The sequence below is a fragment of the Pimephales promelas genome, chromosome 18 (genome assembly GCF_988280905.1).
Source record: "Pimephales promelas chromosome 18, fPimPro1.hap1.1, whole genome shotgun sequence".
Lineage (NCBI taxonomy): Eukaryota > Metazoa > Chordata > Actinopteri > Cypriniformes > Leuciscidae > Pimephales > Pimephales promelas.
The window spans coordinates 4,902,304-4,925,126 of NC_142786.1; the positions used below are offsets into that span (position 1 = coordinate 4,902,304).

A 22,823-nucleotide genomic window follows, 5' to 3' on the forward strand; every position below is an offset into this window, starting at 1 on the left:
AACATTATTTTTTGATGCTTTTGGGACTCTTAGCATGCTTGAAATTGCTTGAAACTCAACAGATACATCACATTTATTAGCCAATAGACATGTGCAACTATGGCAAAAGATTAAAGTAATGTCAAAAAAGTAAACACTAAAAGCCTCATATCTTCTAAAATTGTAATTATACATCATTTGTTTCTAAATTAAATTATACAAATATTATAACTTCCCCAATTTTTCCTTTTTTTTCATTTAAGAATTGTGTTTACGTTCAAAAACAGCCAGAATTGTTGTAAAATTCATAAAAAAATAATAATCTGAGTCATACGTAGTGCTATACTGCCCTCTTGTGTTCAATATCAGGTAGGCCTATTGTGTATATTCCCACCGGTTAATCAACGTGTGACTCCGCTGGGACTTGGGAGCTTTTAAATCGCTTACTTAAAACCGAAAGTCAAAATACGGATGTCCGCACAAGACATTAATGGTGTGGAGTAGAGCGAGCATTTTAAATAAATTCCTATTAAGTAGGATTGAACTAAACAGAAAGAATGTTCACTCTGTTCTGCTGGTTCCTCGCTGGTGGATCATATGATTACTTTGTCATAATCTATGACAAAAATGCTATTATAAACCATATTAATAATAGATAATACACATTGCTCTTATTTTTGAAAAATACATTCATGAAAAACAAGATAACAAAAATCATTAAAAAAAAATATAGCCATGGCTGCTATAAAGCAACATATAATTGAAAGGCAATTAATAATCTGTCATTACGTCACTGCATTATGATATTACGGCTCCAATACGGTGCAGCACAAAGCACTTATGTGCATCCCGAGCGGAGAATGATGTGCTTGAAGCCACATGAAGTTACAGCGCATTGAGTCCGTATTGAAAAGTTCAAAGCACAAAGGAAATACATATTTATGAACAGTGTATTATACATTATCTATCTATGCAATAGTTTATTGAGCCTTTTCTTTTAAAGGTTTTAAATTTCAGTTACTGTGTGCGTGAAGAACAATTATAGTGCTCTGACTCTAGTGTTGTGATCTAACCGACAGCGTCCGACACCCGGTAGAAAGTAACACGATTAAGTTACAGCAATAAAGTCCAGCAAGAAAAAGTTTCTTCATTCGAAAATATAGACCTTTAGACCTTTATCTTAAAGATCCAGTATAATAGGATTAACATTGAATCATTGAAGATCGTTTCATCATTGACTGTAACCGAATGTGACGTGCTGTTTGAATGCTGAATGGAGAATGACTGACAGGCGCAGAGAGGGAAAAGTTTGTGTTCTTGAATTTAATGACTTAAATATTAATTTCTATATCACATAATAGCTTCAGAACACTAATAATACAGTACACAAAATCTTTATGGTACTTTAGAAAGTTTTTGTGCCTTTGTGCCTAACAGAATAGTATATGCACAATATAGAATTTGAATCAGCCTCGTCAAAGATGGCAGTGTCAGAGCCGATACCGATCCTGAGTATCTAATCGGCGCACTTCTTTTCAACAGTCAAATTGAAATTGAAATTGCTTGAAACTCAACAGATACATCACATTTATTAGCCAGTAGACGTGCAAAGTTTCAGAAACGGGCAATGTGCAAGGACTAAATAGCGCCACCTTTTGACAAAAGTGGGGTTGTTAGTTTTATCTACAGTTACAAAAATCGGTATATACATTGTACTCCTCAAGCCGGACAACTTTCTAATACATAGTCATTAGCTCGGACCAAGAGGAAGTCAGATATTTTGGTTTGAATATGGTGAGCCTCTCTCTGAGCCTACGTCCCTGTATGGCAAGCCCTTTTAACATTTAAAAGCTAAGTTTGCCTGTCCGGAATTAACATTGTAGATATCAACAACGTCTTTCTGTCTATTCGTAATTACATTTTGGATAGTTTGTATTATCATTTAAGACATCTGTAACATAATTGTGACTAGTCGAAATGACAGAGTATGGCAAGCCGTTTTAACATTTAATCATAAAAGGGCCAAAGCCTTCGGCACCGCTACCCGGGTGCCTTTAGGTAACTAAAGGAACCGGGGTTGCGGTGCCACCGGCTTGGGCCCGCCATCGCTGCTCGCAGCTATATTTTTAGTTTTGAGTTTTACCGTTTTCGAATCCATTCAGACGATTTTCTGATATTTAGAAGACTATCAGTAACTAGACATTTTTTGGTCTCATTGACTTCCATAGTAGGAAAAAATATATATTATGGTAGTCAATGAGACCAGAAACTGTCTGGTTACTGATATTCTTCTAAATATCAGAAAATCGCCTGAATAGATTTGAAAACGATAAAACTCAACTGTTTAACTGTGAGGGAGTTGTAAAATGAGCCTATTTCCAAAAAAAGTATCCCTTTAAAAACTGATCTTTTTTTGACAAAGATATATGACTGATATATTTTTTGACAAATTATATATATATGAAGAGTTCAGATGCAAAAGCCTCTAAATGCCATTTGAAATTTTCTTCTTGAATGATGATTTTTATCAAACTTGTATATTTAAGTTCAGTAATTTCACTTAAATAACAATTAATAGGTAATCATGATTGCCATTTAAGTGAAATCACTGAACTTAAATATACAAGCTTGATAAAAATCATAATTCTAGAAGAAAATTTCAAATGGCACTTAGAGGCTTTTGCATCTGAACTCTTCATATATAAATAGATGTTTGTGTGTGTGTTTGCAACAAAAACTTAATAAACATTATAAGTGAACCTCAAGGAACATATCAAAAATATATATATTTTTTAAAAATCTATGTAATGCCCCTATAAAAAACATTGTTAATTACCAAAAAAAAGCTTTAATGTAATTAGCTACATTGTATTAAAAGATAATAGTCAACCTGAACGATTTAAAATCACGAGTAGTTTGTCAGGCAAAGTAATTTCCCTAACACTAGGGGTGATCAATAGCAGTTCATTCTTCTCAAAAAACCCAAGTGTACCCCAGATATCTCTCAATCTGCTTTAATTACTCCCTAATTGATTACTGAGAGATAGCTTTCTAAACCACATTCAAAGGGTGTCATCAAACGCTGGTGTCAAGGAAGAGCTATAGTGTGGGTCCATGGAGAGAAAGATGTGTGCGCACACAGTTTACATACACAATACGCCAACATGTGACTGGCTTCAGCAGCTGTAATGGTATAGTGTCACGGAATAATTAGACACTGATTAGTATGTGTGTGTGTGTGTGTGTGTTCAAAAGGACTTTGCTGAGACCTTCCCACACTGGGGTTAATAGAATGACATTACCGTTCTTATTACCGCCGCCATTATTTTTTGCATTAGTGTGAATAGTGCTAATATCTGTAATCGTTACTCTAATGGAAACATCAGCTGGCAATGGTCCAGTGTTGAAATCCTGCTCCATACAAACATGCAAGCATATAAAAGCTCTTACAAATTTTAACAAAAGCACATTTTCAAAGACAATGCTCTAGAAGATCTAAAATCAATTATCAGGTGAACAAAATTATTAAAAATGATTAAATTTTATATTGAACATGATGTTTTAATAATGTTCTGATGAATAAACGAACAATTACACTACACTCTAAAAAATGCTGGGTTGTTTTAACCCAATTTTGGGTCAAATATGGACAAACCCGAAATGTTGGATTAAAAATGTAATGTAAAAATTTAACCCAACGGCTGGGTTAGTCCATATTTGACCCAAAGTTGGGTTAAAACAACCCAGCATTTTTTAGAGTGTACTGTTAAAACGCCCAATTGTTTCATTGAGGTTCAGTGAGACTAGAAAGCGTCTCTGAATTCACACAACGTATTCACAGAGCTTAATTATGAACGTGTGTGCAGGCATGCATACCCTGTTGATTAATTCCCCCACCATGCCAGTCCATGACCCATTTGGTTCCGGAGCTCCATACAGGCCGTCATCCACCAGCTTGATCCGGAACGAAAACTTCAGTATGTCTGCCAGCTCCCGTAACATATCCACACAGAATCCCTCATACTGATCATTACCATGAAGATTCTGGTAGTTTGCCTTGCGCATCACGTATGGATTCTCCTATAAAACAGGATGAAGGTAACATTTAACGCTGTAATATTCCACTCTAAATTTCCATACAGTGAAGCACCATAAACTCAATGAAAGTCAATAGCCTTATAGTGGAAGTGGCATTTTGATTGGTGCTTAGCCATGAAATGGCAGTAAAATCCAGTGAAACGGTGATTCCTTAGCCTTGACATGTGAAAGTACTTTTTGGCTGCTGCTCCTAGGTTTGAATGTATTATGCATTTTGAATGTATTACATCAGTAAAATGTGGCCTGTGGATAGCAAACCTATTTTCTTATTTATGCAAGCACATGATGCAAATAAGATTATTAATAATGAAGGGATGACTTGTGGTTGTTTTGAATTTTAACTTTTTTTTTTTTTTTTTTTACAGAACAAATACAAGCAGTAAGTTATTTTACAACAATTAGAGTCAGATACATGTTTATGTAATAAGAATTTGCTTAAACATGTTTGTTGCCTGGAAGCAAAATTGTACAAAATTGGAATGAATAATGATGCAAACAATGAAGGTGCTATCTAAAATATTGCAACTAGTATATACTTTTTATACACTATACTTTCATAATGGGACAGTGTACACTAGGGGTGTAACAAAATATCGTGCCACAATATATCACAATACAAAAATGCAACAATATGTATCGTGGATAGTTCCCCCAAAATAAAAATGACTGTGAGAAAAAGTTTTCAGAGTGTTAGTGTCAGTACTACATTAAAATACTATATATAATGTTGATTATAATGTATAATAATGCAATGGGGGAATATTTGTGGGTCCTGATAATGCCAAATATCTTATGTTACCAGTAAAAAGTGGCCTATATTTATTTTAAATGTATCTAGTCAAGATCAAGCATATTTGTCTAAAATAATTCTGTATTTTCAGCTTCAGAATCATGAATATTGTTATTCTAGTGTCTCTATTGTCCTTGGGTTACCAGCACCAAGTCCAAACCTATTCATTTAAACCCACAATGTAATACCAAAGTGAGAATTTTAATCAACAGTGCATTTTTTGTTAACCTTTTATCATATTTCTTAGTGTATCGCAATAATATCGTATCGTGATATTCAGAATCGTGGTATGTATCGAATCGTGACATGAGGGTATCGTTACATTCAATGAAAAAAAAATGTAGCAATGTTCTTTATGTTATCAATCTAAAATTGACTGAAACATGAAATTAGGCATTCTACACCAGAATCGAAGCTAGTGTAGAAATTGTTGCTAAAAACAATGCTTTTTAACATCATCTTGGGTGAAATCGTCCTATAGTGTGAGCTACAACAATGTGCACTGATGATTTTTCCACAGTAAGAGTGGGAAAGTGCATTTAGAAAATGAATTAAATCCATATTGATTAGATGTTGACTTTAAAATTACATTCATAATTGCATTCAACAGAGGAATGCAGTTTTGCTTAAACTGTTAGGCCAATTTCTGATGGCAAAAATGAGTCTAGTCTGAATCAATTTACGTTTTGTGATCGTCAAATTACTCTTCTTACAATTACAAACTCAATAAAACGACATTATTATACTGTATAAGCTCCGTGTAAGCAAGCAAGGCTTTTTCTCTACTTTGAATCTTACAAATATTTGTAGCGTCCATAATAATATTTAAGACGCATTGGTTTTGAAGAAGTGCTGTTTAAGCAGACTTGAATCTGCAATGCTTGTACCAGTGAGTGGCAAATCTGTAAAAGCCCAATTATCTCTTACATACTGTGGTCTTAAATGCTCAAAAGTCCTTTATTCACGTGCTGCCAAACCCACAAAGCCCTGAGCATCATAACTGGAGCCGTTCTTACCAGTATTGTGGTGACTGTGAGTGTCTTATTGGCTAACGTCACAGATGCGTTGATGTCCAAAGATGTGGAGTTCATAGCCAACGTGTTATTGGAGTACCAGACACCAATCTGCATATGTAAAGTAAAAAGGTTTTTAGAAGATTTTTTCAGGAAGGCTTTCAACACGTAATCATTTGTTTTGTTTTTAGTGGTTGTGTTAGTTATTTTGTTAACTGCTTTGATTAGCTTTATCTTGCAATTTTTATATACTGTTGTCTTTTTATGTATTTTATGGAAAGCGCTTTGTGCACCTTTCTGGGTGTTGTAATGGCGCTATATAAATAAAGATTGAATTGAATTGAAGATGCTTTACTACAAATATTATGCTCAGTTAGAACTACTTGCATGAACAAATCTGTGTTAAATGAACTAAATAACGTAAAATCATTTGTGACCATTTTGAAAACATGTTTGATCTCGCAAGGGGGAAACAGGCAGGAATAAACAAGTTCAGTGAATAAGACGAGGGGATGAAGGAGAGATAAAAGAGCATGAAGCGAGGGATCAATACTATGATCAATAAGAGAGGAGTGAAGTGGTGATTACTCCAGCTACCACCCATTCATTAGACCTCACAACCTCTCTCGTGATTCCGGATAAAATCCCAAGCTAGTGTTCATGAGAGTGTGTTTGTTTGTGTGTGTGTGCATTACCTCTTTGTGACCCCCCCTGAATTTCTCAAGAATACGCAGCGTGTAATTGGTCCTCTGGCCTTTGCTGTTAAACTCCACGCGGCCTGTTAGGCCATCGTACTCTACCTAAAATGAAAAAGAGAGAGGGAAAATTTAAACCAAGGGTGGGTAACAAACAAGAATGACGAATAGCATTCATTCTGACCTACAATATTAAGGCACAGGCGGAGAAAGACATAGAGACAGCCAGAGGACAAGTGAGAGGAAAACTTTGAGATGATTAAGAAAGTTAAGGTGAAGTGTCATTTCTGCTCCACCAATTGCAATTGCAAAATAATGACTGTTTTCATCATTATTGGCAAGTGAAGTAAACACTCGGAGTTATGGAGACAAACCGATAACGGAGGACGAGAGGAGGTGTGGAGATGGTGCCAAATGGAGTGGTGTAATGATGGAGTGATGGGCAAACTGCAAAACAGATGGAGGGACACAATCAATGAAAGAACGCACTTGTGCCTAGACAACACAAACATAATCTAGGATCTCACAGTTTCTAATAGCTGCATTAAAATGATAAAATACAGACAGGTTGTAATAAACAATGGACATCTGGTGTTAAGGGCACAGTTATAATTGCTCTGAAACTAATGGCTGTTGTAAAATTACTATGGCTGAGTATAATCATAACAGAGGACGTAAAAGTCATACTGCGTTGGTCACCTGATGGCCGACGATGGAGGGGACAACCAGGAATATTGTCCCGGTCACTGTGACAAGGGCGGCACATTATTGAAGATAGGACTCAAGCTACTTGTGGGGACAAAAAATACATTTATTTGGAAATTGACATTTATTTCGGGCATAAATTAAATTACGTTTTGGAGTTAGTCCACGGGTCTGTGAATTGAGTCAAATAATGCCATTATTTAAAAAGATTTTTTATAATAAGTTTATTAGCATTTTGTCTCATCTAGCATTTTTTTTTTTATTTCGTTCAATTATTTATAACTATTTTATATATATACACTACCGGTCAAAAGTTTTAGATCGAAGTCTCTTCTGCTCACCAAGGTTGCAATTATTTGATCAAAAAATACAAAAAAAAAAACCCCAGTAATATTGTGAAATATTATTACAATTTAAAACAGCGGTTTTCTATGTGAATATATAGTGAAGTGTAATTTATTCCTGTGATCAAAGCTGAATTTACAGCATCATTACTCCAGTCTTGAGTGTCCTGAAATTATTATAATATGATGCTCAAGAAACATTTATGATTATTATCCATGTTGAAAACAGTTTTTTTTTTTACATTTTTATTTCAGGATTTATTTTAGGAGAACAGAATTGATCTGAAATGGAAAGCTTTTGTAACATTAATCACTACCATTCAAAAGTTTGGGGTCAGTAAGAATTTATTTTTTTATTTTTGGGGGAAAGAAATTTGAAAATACTTTTATTCATCAAGGATGAGTTAAATTGATCAAAAGTTACAGTAAAGACATTTATAATGTTTTAAATAAATGCTGTTCTTTTGAACTTTCTATTCAAAAATGGTACGTGACTGTTTTCAACATTGATTTTTTTAATCAGTGTTATAATTTATGACACTGAAACCTGATGTGTAATCAGCAACAGTAATGTTGTTGAAAATTCAGCTTTCAAATTACATTTTAAAATATATTAAAATAGAAAACAGTCATTTTAAATTGTCATAATATTTCAAAATATCACTGTTTGTCATTTTTTTCCATCAAATAAAGCAGCCTTGGTGAGCAGAAGAGACTTCATATAAAAGCATTTAAAATCTTACCGATCTAAAACTTTTGACCGGGCGGTTGTGTATATATTTAGATTTTAACATTTAATTTGGTTCATTTACTGTTATTGCTGTTTTCTGCGTAGTTTCACAGTGCTACAACAGTGGTGAATGTTTCTTGATGGTGTTAAATGATGCACAACGATACTCAATGAACAATAATGCATTAGTCAAGGTTTAAATGTATTGCGGGGTAAATTGAAAAGCATCCATCACAAACTGTTTGTGTCTTGTATATATCGACGGCGCCAAGGGGAAAGATTACAAAGACGCTGTTCCATGGAATAACATGCACTGATGAATTGTGCACAACGTGACCAGAACATATGTTGAGAATGTATGCTCAATTTAAATTTCATGTTAGCCTATTAAAGCCAATAAGCAGTTGCATGCAGATTCCCATCAACATCAACCAGATTAAAACGGGCTTCCACAGCTCATCAGAGAAGACAGTAGCAACCGCCGTAAAGACTAATCACTAAAGTCATCAAATGCATCGGAAAATGGCTGCCAACGGGGTGACAAGTACCATGCGCAGGTAGTTCATGAGACTGGTGCCGTGCTGCCAGATGAGCGAGGAAGTGCAACTCAGAGGCTTCACTCCGATCTCCTGACTGCGGTTCAGCTCTCGCACTGCTCCGACCACCACATGAACTGCATCGAACATCAGCGCAGATGACAACTGTAGGTGGAGAGAGAACATGAATGAAACGAGAAGAGAGATATGCCGAAGCCAAGACAGAAAGATGGTGGAGAAAGAAGAAGGAAAAAGAGAATAAAGGAATGTAGAATTGAGAAAGACAGCAAATGAGGTCATTAGGGGGACAAGGAGACTTCACGTCTGTTAGGGGGCCTACAGCAACTGTCTTCCTCCTAAATTATGTTGTGTGGCGCACATCCTATATGGACACATTTGAAAAAACCTTCTGGCAGAAAAACATCTCATTACTCCATTGAGTTAGTATTACTACGGTTTACTTTTCTTTTTCCATTTAAGCAAATCTCAGCAAAATATAATGCAGTGAAATGTCAATCAACTTATTGAAATAAGCTCTTGGAATCTAAAAAGCATTTTTTAGATGCTAACACAACCTGACAGATGTGGTTTTAATTGTTTGATTTAAAATTTGTTAACGAAATAATAACATCTGACACTTAAAGTAAGAGTCTGCACCCTTACCGGACAGGTTGAATTGAATTGTCCCTGACACTGAGTAATTTGTGAGTTGTAATGTTTCTCTTGTAGCCTATTAGCAATGGTAAGATTGTAAGCTCACCGCTGGACCAGGGTAGGGACTGAGGTCACAACCTTCCCTCCATGACAGGTTTAGACTTCTAATGAACTCCAGGTAAAACGGATGACTGCTGTTCAACATGGAGAAGCCAACGATATTTGACTGATCATCTACCACGTCATCCAACCTCAACAAAGGGAAATCCTGAAAGAGAGAGATCGATAGAGAACTATTTACTTAAAAAGTACCGTGGGTATATACACTATTGTGGTTTTGGCGCTAAAAAACACTTTAATTACTTTAAATGCCATCTAGGAAAAACGCCAATTCTTGGTATTTAACTGAACATCGCTAAACATCGCTGCCGTTGCACTGACAGTAGAGTTACCATAGACAGTATGTTGTACACGCGAAGGCGTTTAATGCGCATGCGCGTGTTCTTTTCCTCGTTATTGAAAACTGGCGCGATGTTCAACGGCGCCGCGAAAGCAAGTATTTAACATTTAAACATGCAAAATACTAATTTTTTCCACACAGTATTTAGAATAAAGTGTTTTTTTCTATCTAACAGTTAAAAAGTACCGCAAGGCAGCCCAGTTTGGCCGCTGTACCGTGAGCAAAGGTGAGTCTGACAGAATTCACTCTAGCACCTTGTTGTTGGCAATAGCACTGCTTTAACGGTATAAATGTTTTAAATGGACAATTTTACAAAAAGACCCCCCCCCCCCCCCCCAAAAAAAAAAAAAAAAAAACTGGGTGTGTATATTATTTAAAAGTATTATTAATATAGTTAAGGTGCTGTAATAGTTATTCGTAAGAATATAATTTTATTTTATATTTAGGCATAACGTTACTGACGTTTAGACAAACCTGGTGAAAACATAAGAACGATACCATTGAATATTAGCCATTTATGGATTCAGAATATTAAAACTACAGCACATTAAATCTGGGTAAGTAGTTAGTTCATAAAAGTAAAATGTAAATGGATGTTTGATTTATTTATAATGCCATCATTCACTGCATTTTCCCAGGGTTTCGTTTTGATCTCGGCTTATAATGATGTAGTAGTGGGACCTCTACTATATAGTGGCCTATACAGAATTTCAATCCTATGAGATTGCAAACTTAAAGATAGGATTAATACATATTAAGTAAAATCAAACCACTTTATTTAACTGCAATAATTTAAATACTGATGAACTCTGAGAAAATCTTAATGAAAGGACCATGAATGAAATCATTTTACAGTATAAAACTATATTACAATGGAGGCAACACAACATCACACATTTATCTTGATTTGGTAAATTTGTGCTTAACTCAAATGCAATATTTACATATTATTCAGAAAATTTTCTTGGCCAGTTTTTTGCAAATAAATGCTGCTCCCTATGGGTTTGGTAAAACCCTCATCCATAAATAAATAGTAATTTACTGAAAGGCAATATTCAACCCAGCTAGAATTCCTCTCGACATAAGTGGTGCCCTTTGGGAACGTTCAAGGAAAACATTGGCTCAAATATCATAGCTTTCACCTTGTCTACCAAATCAATCAGCCTTTGTGCTTTCTCACCTACGGGCAAGTGGATAATCCCAAGAGGTACAGTATGTTTGTCAATGGCACAGTCAACAAATACGTTTTCTATAGCTGTGTAGATGCAGTGGGAAAGCTCTTGGTGGATCCATCAATTGATTTTAGATTATTTGTCACAAAACATTTGCTTTCTATATGGCAGCTGAAGGAGGATCTAACTCCGCCTATGAAGACACCCATTCAGTTTTTCATAAAAAGCTTCTTCTGCAAGACTCTAAAATCTCCTCAAGTCAGGTGCATTTCAAGTGAAGCCGTAAAATGTTCTTCTGTCATTGACTCCTTCAGCAGCATTACATTCCTTTTGAGGATGCTCTTCGTACAGTTTATAAATGAAGGTACGAAAGTCGGGGTTGATAATGGCAAGTGTCTTTCATCTTTTGTTTGCTCTCAATTAGATTGCAGACAATGTGAATCTGACAAGATGATGACCTTATTCAAGACACAGACTTAATTTTATTTACTGAAAGCCATCATTCAGAATCAACAGCCATCAAATAGCATACAACTGCAATATTGCCTTGTGGTTGTATGTATTTGTGCCTGATCTTGGGGAAAAGCTTGCCAAAGTCAAATTAATAAAAGGCTAAGTTTAAACTTGAACGTTCAAATGAGCTGTTTTATAAAGAGAAGAAAAAGACTGAATTTAATTGAATTACACTTTATGTACATCAAAAAATATTTATAATGCCAATGACAACACTAAATTAAAAAAAAAAAAAAAAATCACACTAAAATATAATTCAACTCATCTTCTTTCACACTCCTATTCATGTATATTTAGACCTTTTTCAGTTGGCATGCTCTTAGCAAAATTGCTGCCCTACTGCAGAGTGAGCTCTGGCTTCCTCCCAAATACGAAAATTAATAAAAATTCCATAAAAAATGCATGTTAAGAAATGTAATCTCTAAACGCTTTACATATTAAAAAATTGCCATTTAATAAGGCCATGTTTGGACAGTCTCAAATTTTATCTTCCACAATTCAATTTGCCTCTCAAGGTCAAATGCTTTAGCGTTCCTTACTTTCCTTAGGCCTAGTACCAGACTAAAATGCATGTTTGAGCTGTCTTAACTGAAAGCAACTTGCACTGACATATGTTAACATATGTCAGTGCCATTGATTGGTCTCAAGATTCACATGAGGACGTTTTTTTTTTTTCTAAGGCACGTTTATACAAGATACTAAAGCTACTCAGGCCTAATCCTGGCTTAATCTAAGCCCTGTCTGTGAAACCAGGCCTTTAACTTGTAACAGTGGTATTAAAATCCTAAGCTCACAACAGAAGCATATGCAACCTCAAAACAAGGACATAATCCACGTCATCCACGATGATAATGATAAACGGCATTGATGCGCTTTGAATCTGTGATGAGCTGGTCAATGGCCAGGCCTGCCATCGCTGTTAGTGAATGAAAGTGGGTTAAGGGGAGAAAGGGTAGTGTGTCATTGTTCAAAGTGAAAAAAGGGGGTTGTTTACCATTGTGGTGAGAATATACTTGTAGAAGGCTGATGTCATGCCTAATTCTGAGGCCTAGAGAAAGGGAGAAACAGCAAGAGATAATCATTCTACATTTGCACAGTTGAGTCATGTCAGGTTTTTATGTCTGTCTGTCTGAAAAATCCCATTTAAAAGTATTTCAAAAAATGTAAAACAAAGATAAAAATGATGATATAAGATAGTAAATAAATATATATACTGTATATTATACTGTAAATATGAAAGAACATTTTTCAATGCAACTCATCAAATTGTGTTTAAAAAAGTACCGGAAAAAGTCAAATATTCTTAAATTAATTCATAGGAAAAAGTAAAATGCAGTCATTTGCATTAGTGGCCTCTGATTTATGGACCCCATAAATAAGCACACATACCTTCTTTAATATTAGTATAGACACTGATGCATTAGCATCAATGATAATAGTCGCAACTTTGTCATCACGGATTTCCTTGAGCAGGGGGGTGGGGTCCAAGTTTTCATCGAGCATTCTGACTGAGAGTGTTTCCCGGGATATGAGGAAGTGACGCACAAGCTCCTCCAATCGCAGCAGGCCTGAGGAAAGAGCATAAAACCCCAAAAATAGGCATTTTATTGAAACATTCTCAATATTCACAATATAAAACAATACATATATTTGTGAAAAATAAGTAAAGCTCTCACAAATCTTAAAATTCTTAGTATATCAGAATGGCCGTTCATACAGTAAATGTTACGTCGACACATTAAAATAAATGTCATGTAACCATCTAAAACCTTTTAACAACTTTCATAAACTGTCAGTTGCAGTAAACTTCACCTTACTTTCCACCCTACTCCTCCATATTAAAGTCAGTGACTATCGAATTAAGTGACTTTGAGAGCCAATAAAGTTAATTCTGTATGTACATAAATTTGTACTCTAAGCCACCACAAAATCTATATGGTGAATTCATCGATTTTGGACTGCAGTCAACAAGATGCACAGCTAACGATAACAGCAGGGTGAAGTGATGAAAGAGTGCTTTCTCACAAAAACAAACAGAAATTACCCCACCTCTCTGTGGTGGTATCCATGCTCTCTCAAACATCCACATAAGTAAGAAACCAATGTGTAGATGAGCACATCCATGCATGCTAATGTGCACAGAGAACTCAAACACAACTGCCTGCATCTTAAACAGACAAACACTTGAACAGGAGCACAGGCTGCAGTAATTATATGGATAAGCGCAGATATGCAAACAGCAGTAAACAGTGGTGCATTAAACTGTAGCACCATTACCCAGACCATACCAATCAAGTGAGAGCTGCTCGCATCAGCAAGTTACGAGAGATCAACTTGCTGTCAGCATCGTAACAGCTCACATGCGTCTCACTCTAGTGCACCAACTACTACTCATTAAGCTTAGTCAACAAAGTAACAAATACAATTAAGATTGCTTCTTGTTTGTCTGCATGATTACACAATTCTCAATGCGATATATCCTTCACATCAGAGTCAATGTGGACGAAAAACATTGGTGCAGTATTTTTTTATGTATCGTATCGGTGAAGATCATCTAAGCCAGGTGTGCTTTTTTAATTGAGCCTCCAATTGTGCCTATATTAACAGTTAAATGTATTAAATAAGGTAAAATTTGGTACAACTGGGCTAAAGGCACACCCTAAGACAAATTTGTAGTCAATAACTTTTTCCCTTAAAACTCTTCTTTGATCAACATTTTTTTTTTATTCATGTATTAAACTAGTTTCGTGCGTTCACGTCTAGGGGTAGGGTGTCCCGATTCTTGTTGCGATAGAGGGGTACGGGCTACATAACCCTCAAAACTGAGATTTTTCAGAGGCATACTCTGAACAGAGGGCTAAGAGAAAGTTCCCAGAATCCATCGCGAATCACCAGCTTCGCAAATTTAGCCCCAGATGACACCACCATGCACTTTATTTACATTATAATGATAATATAATCATTTAAATTAAGAAGGAACGCTATAATTATCATGTTTCCCCAGAGTGACACTCATTGTCAGTCATTGTCATGGAGAAATCCTGTAAAGACTCGTCGTTTCCATAACGTCAAAGCCATCGTCTACGACTGATGACGTATCGGGTTCATGAAGGTTTTGAAAAACTGTTGCTTTAATTACTTTGAACAAAACTGAAAATCATTAACAAGTCCTTTGTCTCAAAATATAGATATGAATTTTTGTCAATTCTCATTGGCTACATAAATCTACAACATTTAAAAAAACAGAAAACGTTAGATAAAATTAGCGCAGAATCAGCTTTGTGTTGCTGTCGGCGATCTCGTCAGGGATCAGCCAAATTTCCATGTGCATCATCAAAAATGCGGTTGTTTAGAAAAGTGCTGAGGTGAATTTCTTTGCCATCTGGTTTAAAAGAGAATAAAGTGAAATGCTCCGTTTCCCCTCGTGCTCCTTTAGCCGCATTGTACCGTACAGTTTTATAATGTTACTTTGGCCTTAATGCTCCTTTTTAGGGAAAGTGGGATATAGAACGAGTTCTATTGTTAATGTTAAAATGTTAAATCCAGATTTGAACTTGTACTAGTGTATGAACAAATGCATGTGTGCTAACTGCTAGGCCACAGCGACCAACATTTTTACTGAATATAATGTCATTATCATCATCATGCAGAAAAAAAGAATCCATCCAAATCCAAAGGTTTAATCGTTTAAAAAGAAGTAATTTTCTGAAGCAGTGGCATCGTCGTTAATAACTTAATATAATAGGCACCAAGCCTAAGGATAATGCACTTATGTTAAAAATAAAATGAATTGCATTGTGAATCGGACACTGTGAAATGAATGGGAAAATGTCATGTGAACAATGAACAATTCAGCTTGATCTACAGTATGACAGCTGAATGAAAGAATGGTCCGTTCAAAGTTGATAGTGCCAACACTTTCCCTGCAGACTCACACTCTGCTTTGGCACAGATCAGACTGGCCGTTGGGTAACTGAAAGAGTGCAGAATGGCACCGATCGCCAAGCTTAAGTCCTCGTTGCTAGGATACAGCGTCACTGAGGCAAAGCGCAAATATGGCAAGCGTGGAGTCTCCTCTGGACCGATCTTGATGTGAGGGATCTGGGAGGAACAGACAAAATAAAGAGGACAATTTAGAAGAATAGATTGTGTGATTGACGCACGTGGGTTTTTCATTGGCTGATGCCAATATCTAAAGCAGCGGGTTTCAATCTTGCTCCTGGGTACCCACAGCACTGCACAGCCACTTTTTTATGTCTCCCTTATTTATCACACCTGATTCAAATCAGTAGCTCGTTAGAAAGGAGCTCCATGAGGTAAAGGTGTATTCATGCCTTGTTGTTGGAATTACCGTAATTATGAGATTCCCACTTGTAAAAAAAAAAGTGTTCACGTCCTCGTAGAACTTATAATTACAACTTTTCGGAGCGCTCAGACTAGTATCATGTGACCTTTGAACCACCTGACCGTTGCAGATTTATTCTGCCGTTGGTAGTGTTGCTATTGAAACACATAATTCTGAGGATGAGTAGCTCAGAGTAGAAAGTTACAGGTTTTTAATTACGGTAATTACGACATGCCATGAATGCAGCAAACTGAGCTTGTCAGATAAGAGAGAGATAAAATGTGCAGAATTTTTTATTCATCAAAGAAATTAAGATTAATAATAACACATGAATCTTGCGCACGGAATAAGCATATTAAAACGATTTCTAAAGGTAGTAATTCCTGCTGAAAATTCTACTTTAATATATAAAAATAGAAATATTAATATAATAAAATAGATTTTATTTTAAGATCAGATTAATACAGCTTTGTTGAGCAAGAGACAGGTTTAATTTTTTTTTTAAAGAAATAGAGCCCGACCGATAAAGGATTTTGAAGGCTGATACCAATACAAATATTTTTTTTGGTTTTAAAATCCGATATTCCGATATATCGGCCGATATTTTGATTGATTTATTTTTTTCAGAAATGCGCAACAAAACATTAACAGAATTCTTTAACATTAGTTATTTGTAGTTATTTAAGAGTTTTAACTAAAATAAAATGATAATGCATTTTTAAAAAAAACTTGTTTCTTTTATTGTCACAACAGAACAGACTAATGATAGTGGCATTAGCTAGCTTTGTGGTTATCTAGTCTATGATGAGCCATAATTTAGCAATGGATAACGTCATACTGCAAATTGTAAAACATACATTTTCAATATAACAGGCCATGGAGAGATGTGTGTATATACTGTATACTACCAAAGATTTACATTTTCATATTGAAATATGTTTTTGAAAGTAATTATGTAATTATTTTTAAGTAAACAATTATAATGTTACAAATAATTATTTCAATGGCATTTCACTTGCAGCAATGAAAATATGGTTGTGCGCTATTCAGAATTGAACTGAATTGAGCAGTCAGAATGTTGACGTGCAAAATTAACTTTATTTTTTAAACTTTCTTAAGCTTTGACTGCTTAAAAAGCCTTGGTGTTTATTGGCCTTACAGACAGAGCGATAGAACGACAGATAAACTATTGGATGATAGTCTCCTTTTTTTAAGCGCTATCTAAAAAGCCAGCATTGTTTAATTTATTTTTTATGTAGTAATTTCCAGGTTTAAATTTATATTGAAAATCTGGGAGTAAAAATGCAGACCTCACTGTGTATAAATATAATACAATTTAATGATAGTAAATTAGGTGTGCAAAAAAAAAAATGACTGAAATGAAAAGCACGTTCATTTTACGTAGAATTAAATTGTTAATTGGCTGAGTGGGCACCAAAACGGCCAGATATCGGCCAATTAATCATCCTGGCTGATATATCATTCTCTCGAACCGTAAGGAAGGAAGAAAAGAGAGAAAAAATATGGGAAATTAGGTCAGGGGGAGAGATGCTTTTCAAGCAGCAAAGCAAAGGCACACAGGAAATAATGGCCTGTGGCTGAGGAGCAGTGTAAATTTATCATCTCAGGAAATGCTCTCACAGACACATAGGCAAATGCACTTCCTTTCATTCTCACCTCTTTTTCCCCACATATATGACTGACAGTGGATCCAGAAGCAGGACTAGAGGCAGGACCAATGACAGACACCACTCCCTTTGGCAAGATCTGACACACTTGGAGGGGTAAAGATATATTATTAGAAAGAGACAGATAAATAGATCTACCATGAGAGAGCTAGAGAACAGGGTGATAGAGCAAGACAGTGACTGAATGAGAGAGGGACTGGATTGAGAGAGAGAGAGAGAGAGAGACAGACATTGCAGTGAGCAGAGAAAAGCCAACATCTTGGATGCCGTCCAGTTCTGTGTCCTGTTCCTAGATGATATATCAAATTAGGAGTCAATGTAAAGCTCTTTTTGATTAATTACATCAATAAGCACAACACAGATTTATGCTCTGCCTACAGAAGATTGCTGCTCTAATTCTACAGAAGAACGAGGAGGGGAGAGAGAGAGAGAGCACAGGGTGTATATTTAGATGAAAAGATTTTTTTCTTGCTTGCTTTTGAACTGTTGCATTGAAATGTTCAGGGCACTGTGCATGTGTGACAAGGGTATGTAATTCATTTTGCGACAAATGAAAATCTTTTATCCTCCTGTTATATTCACATGTGGTGAGTGTGTGTTATCAGTCCATTTCAGTCCAGTGGTTAAAGTGAACCTCTTTTTTCTTTTCCTTTTTATTCTTGTGCACATTATTCTAATGTTGACATGTCTTTCATCAACTGTCTCCACTGAAAATAGTTAACCAGCGGTCAAATGACTTACAAAAATTACTACTTGATTAAAAACTGCTTGCCGTAAGTTAATTCAATTTTGGGTAACAATAATGGTTTAATTTAATATAATATAGTAAAACATAAAAAAAAAGTAATCACTCAAACTTGACCTTTAACTTTCTATTAAAAAGCATCCTGTAAACTCCATTCTGTTATTATAATCCAATACATTTCTAATGAAGATTAAAAAAAGAAAATTAAACTACTGTTCTTGGTAATTCAGCTCTAAACCTTGCCAATAGTTAGTTTAATACTGATAATAGAACCACACGATTAATCATCGAAAGGTCGCAATCTTATTCCCAAATGACAAATGATTCTGCCATGTCTATTAAATCTTTTACAAATGGTCACAGCGAATATTCAAACATCTCATCGCTGACCCAGAGAGAGCAGTTGTTATGTATAGGTATGAAACAGCTTTTCATCTACACAGTATCAATATTTCTGTTACAAAAGTGGGAAAAGTACATTTTGAAAAGTGGGAAAACCAAAAGTGCGATTCTCAATTTATCCAGAATTGTGCAGCTCTATCTGATAATATAATATAAATGTCAATCCATTTGAAAGAGATCTCTGGTGACTTTCCATTCAAAACGCCCATTTTTCATAACCCAATCAAATTCTAATAAAAACATTCCCGACCCTATAATTTGTTCTTGTTGAATTTTCATTCAAGATGTTGAAGTTTCAGTCAAAATACATCACATTACAGAAGTAAAATTGTGAATGAGGTTTCATGTCATTTAGTTAGACTCACTTGTGTCTGTAGTCTCGTATTGAGAGTCTCTCTGCAGCTCAAAGATGTCGACCTCAACGCGAGCTCGTGACGAACCCTCCATCTCACTGTTGATGTTCTCTCGGGCCAGAGCCAATGCCAACCGCTCGCCGCGTCCACATGCTGACTGATCATCCAAAATAGCAGCTGAAGAGCAACAAAAAAAACCTCTGAATTTAATTGAGTTTTTGATGTTGAGGATTGAAGTTTCATTTGTTATTGCAAGAAGATGGAGTTACTCATCTAGATTGAACAGAAACAAGTTTGCAACGAATGTCGCATGTTGTGATGTTAATAGATTAGATTGTTCTATTGAGCGCATTTCATTTGGAGGCTTTCCAGAGATTAATTGATGCTTTGTTGTTGGCAATAATCAAGATGAACATGCTGATGCTTGAAGCAATCAGTCACATGCTGTGAAGTAACAGCCTAGTATAAGCGACTTTGAAAAAAGCTCCTGTTTGAATCCGATAATATTGCTTAATTTTGCCTGAACTCTGCTCTAAAGTCAGTGGTTTAATCTAATGGTTTAATTTTAGTTTTTATAAATCGACCAAAAAAACTAAACAACACTGCATATCTGAGATTATCGCTTCACACTCTCTCATCCATGTAACAGGTGTTTAGTTAAAAAAGATTATAAGCCTAGTAATAGGTCAGTACTTCAGAAGATGTATTTAAATATTAAATCAAGAACAAGCTTTGTAGTCACTTTAAATGTGGGCTTCACATTCACTCTCAGAGAAAAAGGTACAAAAGCTGTCACTGGGGCTGTACCTTTTCAAAAGTATCTAAAGGGTGCATATTGGTACCTAAAATGTACATAATAGCACCTAAAATGTATACATAATAGCACCTAAAACGTACGTACTAGCACCTGAAATGTACATAACAGCACCTAAAATGTCCATAATAGCACCTAAAATGTCCATAATAGCACCTTAAATGTCCATATTAGCACCTAAAATGTACATATTAGCTCCTAAATGTCCATATTAGCACCCAAAAAGTACATAATAGTACCTAAAATGTACATAATAGCACCTAAAATGTCCATATTAGCACCTAAAATGTACATATTAGCACCTAAATGTCCATATTAGCACCTAAAATATACATATTAGCACCTAAAATGTACATATTAGCTCCTAAATGTCCATATTAGCACCCAAAAAGTACATAATAGTACCTAAAATGTACATAATAGCACCTAAAATGTCCATATTAGCACCTAAAATGTACATATTAGCACCTAAATGTCCATATTAGCACCTAAAATGTACATATTAGCACCTAAATGTCCATATTAGCACCTAAAATATACATATTAGTACCTAAAATGGACAAAAGTGTTCCCTTTTGAAAAGGTACAGCCCTAGTGACGGCTTTTGTACCTTTTTTCCTGAGAGTGTTGATGCTTGCTGCCTCCTTTACAAGTAAAGCATTTGGGTTTTCTGGAGACAGTAACAGTGCAGCCGATTTTCTCATCCCAATTAAAAAAAGTTGTATTTTTTCACAAAGACTCTGTAGATAAAGCTGGAAAAACAGAGGCAGAATTAGAACTCTTGATGGACTAGTAGCGTAGGCCAGCAGCACTATTACCCCTGACATGAAGTACTAACCTTTTCTCACACTATTTGTGCTACAGACATGGGTGATAACTCCAATTATGTGACTTTTTTTTGAAGAGACTTCCTCAGCAATGTAATATTTTGCCTTGGTGCATGATAAAACAGGCCAGTGTTTTGACTTGGATCATAAGCAACCACCAACACCCTAGTACCCGGGAGATAATGTGAAGATGCACTTTTGTGTGTCGTCTAACAGGAAGTGGTCCGTGGCGTCTCACCCATCCTGACAGCTGCGAGAGCGGGCGCCTGGCTGTGAGAGGACGGGGCCATGGTCAGCAGCAGCAACAGCAGGAGGAGGAAGAGGAGGTGAATCGACAGCAGCAGCGCTGGCAGAGCCGGCATCTTCCACTGCTCCTCATGGAGAAAGGTCGTCTGGCTGCCTGCACCGCCACCTAGAGGACAGGTACAAAAGTACACATAAGAACTTTGTTTTTGTAGTATGTATACTGTGCACAATACAGTATGTCCATTTCTTTGTATGCGTTAAATACTCGGATCACCTATATTATCCTAAATGTGCAGTGTACATTTTTTACACAAAAGTGGATTAAAAAAAACACAAAATAACCACCAAGATAACTAGATGCTGGAAGTTTAATTTAACATGCAACATTTTAACATTATTCACTTTAAAAATGCAACACAATGAGGTCATGTGAAAACAATGATGCAAGGTAGCCTACTGTTTTTGAAAAGTTTGGCATCAAGTAATAGCATACTATTTTAAGTCCCTGTAAAGTCAAAATTAAGTATGCGTTCTGAGTTTGTCACACCACAGAAAAATGAGTTATTAGCCACTCAGCCAAATATGAATGATAAAAAAGCCGGCAAGTACATAAAATAAGCTATCAAAATCTTGCTATCAAACGCTGGGGGCGTGTCTGCTGGCTGCGCTGAAACCACGCCCACTCGTGGGAAAGCTGTCGACGGTGTTATTAGCTGATACTGCTTTCGGGACGGGAGGATGAAGGCTGAGGCGGGAGATAGTCGGTTCGGCTCCGTTCACCAGTAACAGAGGATTATTAGTGAATCCTATTTGTGTCCGATGAAAGTTTTTAAAACTATCCCGTGTAAAATGATCACTACAGAAGCGGATGTTGGCGGTGATCCTCAGCTCTTCATCAAGGTGGCTCTCCACAAAATTAATCCACCTCTTCTTGATGTGATCGTTTTTAGGATATTTAAATAAAAACACCGATCTGTTTTGTACATGATCGCATCCAGGTAGTAGCCCACGCGTTTCCGTGTCGAAGAGGTAGTTAGCTAGAAAACTGTAGGTTGTAGTAACTAATAGTACTGACAGTAACTCGCACCGAACTGATGCGAATGTGTTTTGTGCCCTGTTTTAGCCCCAAAAACCTGGAAAATGGCAATGGTGTAAAACTGTTTAACGGTCTAACTCCACAATTCAGTACTTCACAGTTCACAGACTTTGTAATATGTTGTAGCAATACATTTGTAATGTGTTTACAATTTTTTTGTAGAACTGCCTTTACAGGGACTTTAAATAAATTAAAAATGCATTTCGTATAGAGTATATAATGCACAATGTGCAGTAAGCAGCATGCTATTATTCTATTCCAAACATAGCCCTAGATTCAGTTTAACTTCGCTGTTGTCCACACCACTCTGTCCATGTGTTACATCATCCACTTAAGCTATTAAAGGGTTCAGCATTGAACATTTTGGTTTGCAAGTAGCACAAACATGCCACTTTTAAACATGATATGCCTGTTTTTTCCCTAATGCTTTTCACTTACACACACATACACACACATACACACACACACACACACACACACACAAGCACAGGCATATATTCCCATCCACACATTGAGAAAGAGGATACCCACACGCATAAGATGGCTTGTTTTGTCCCAGTGGTATAATATGAGCCAGACAAAAGATGCTTTGGCTATAATGTGAAAAAATATTCAGGA

The 22,823-nt window shown here is 36.0% G+C and overlaps 1 protein-coding gene across 7 annotated transcripts in view; it reads right to left on the reverse strand.

The window, feature by feature from the left end:
- The window catches only part of LOC120485639 (glutamate receptor ionotropic, kainate 5), a 119,139-nt gene that overhangs the window by 25,345 nt on the left and 70,971 nt on the right, over positions 1-22,823 (reverse strand). For 4 of the 7 annotated variants that reach the window (XM_089122521.1, XM_039681461.2, XM_039681463.2 and 1 more), the window contains 11 exons: positions 21,102-21,275; positions 19,235-19,399; positions 17,712-17,809; positions 15,625-15,790; positions 13,079-13,257; positions 12,684-12,737; positions 9,651-9,812; positions 8,903-9,055; positions 6,576-6,680; positions 5,884-5,991; positions 3,856-4,059 (listed from right to left, as the gene is read on the reverse strand). In XM_089122521.1, coding sequence (XP_088978647.1) covers positions 3,856-4,059; positions 5,884-5,991; positions 6,576-6,680; positions 8,903-9,055; positions 9,651-9,812; positions 12,684-12,737; positions 13,079-13,257; positions 15,625-15,790; positions 17,712-17,809; positions 19,235-19,399; positions 21,102-21,225 — 1,518 coding nt within the window. In that variant the 5' untranslated portion in view covers positions 21,226-21,275. Of the gene's footprint in view, positions 1-3,855; positions 4,060-5,883; positions 5,992-6,575; positions 6,681-8,902; positions 9,056-9,650; positions 9,813-12,683; positions 12,738-13,078; positions 13,258-15,624; positions 15,791-17,711; positions 17,810-19,234; positions 19,400-21,035; positions 21,276-22,823 lie in introns of those variants that run through there. The other 3 variants (XM_089122524.1, XM_089122525.1, XM_089122526.1) reach the window with 3 other exon arrangements.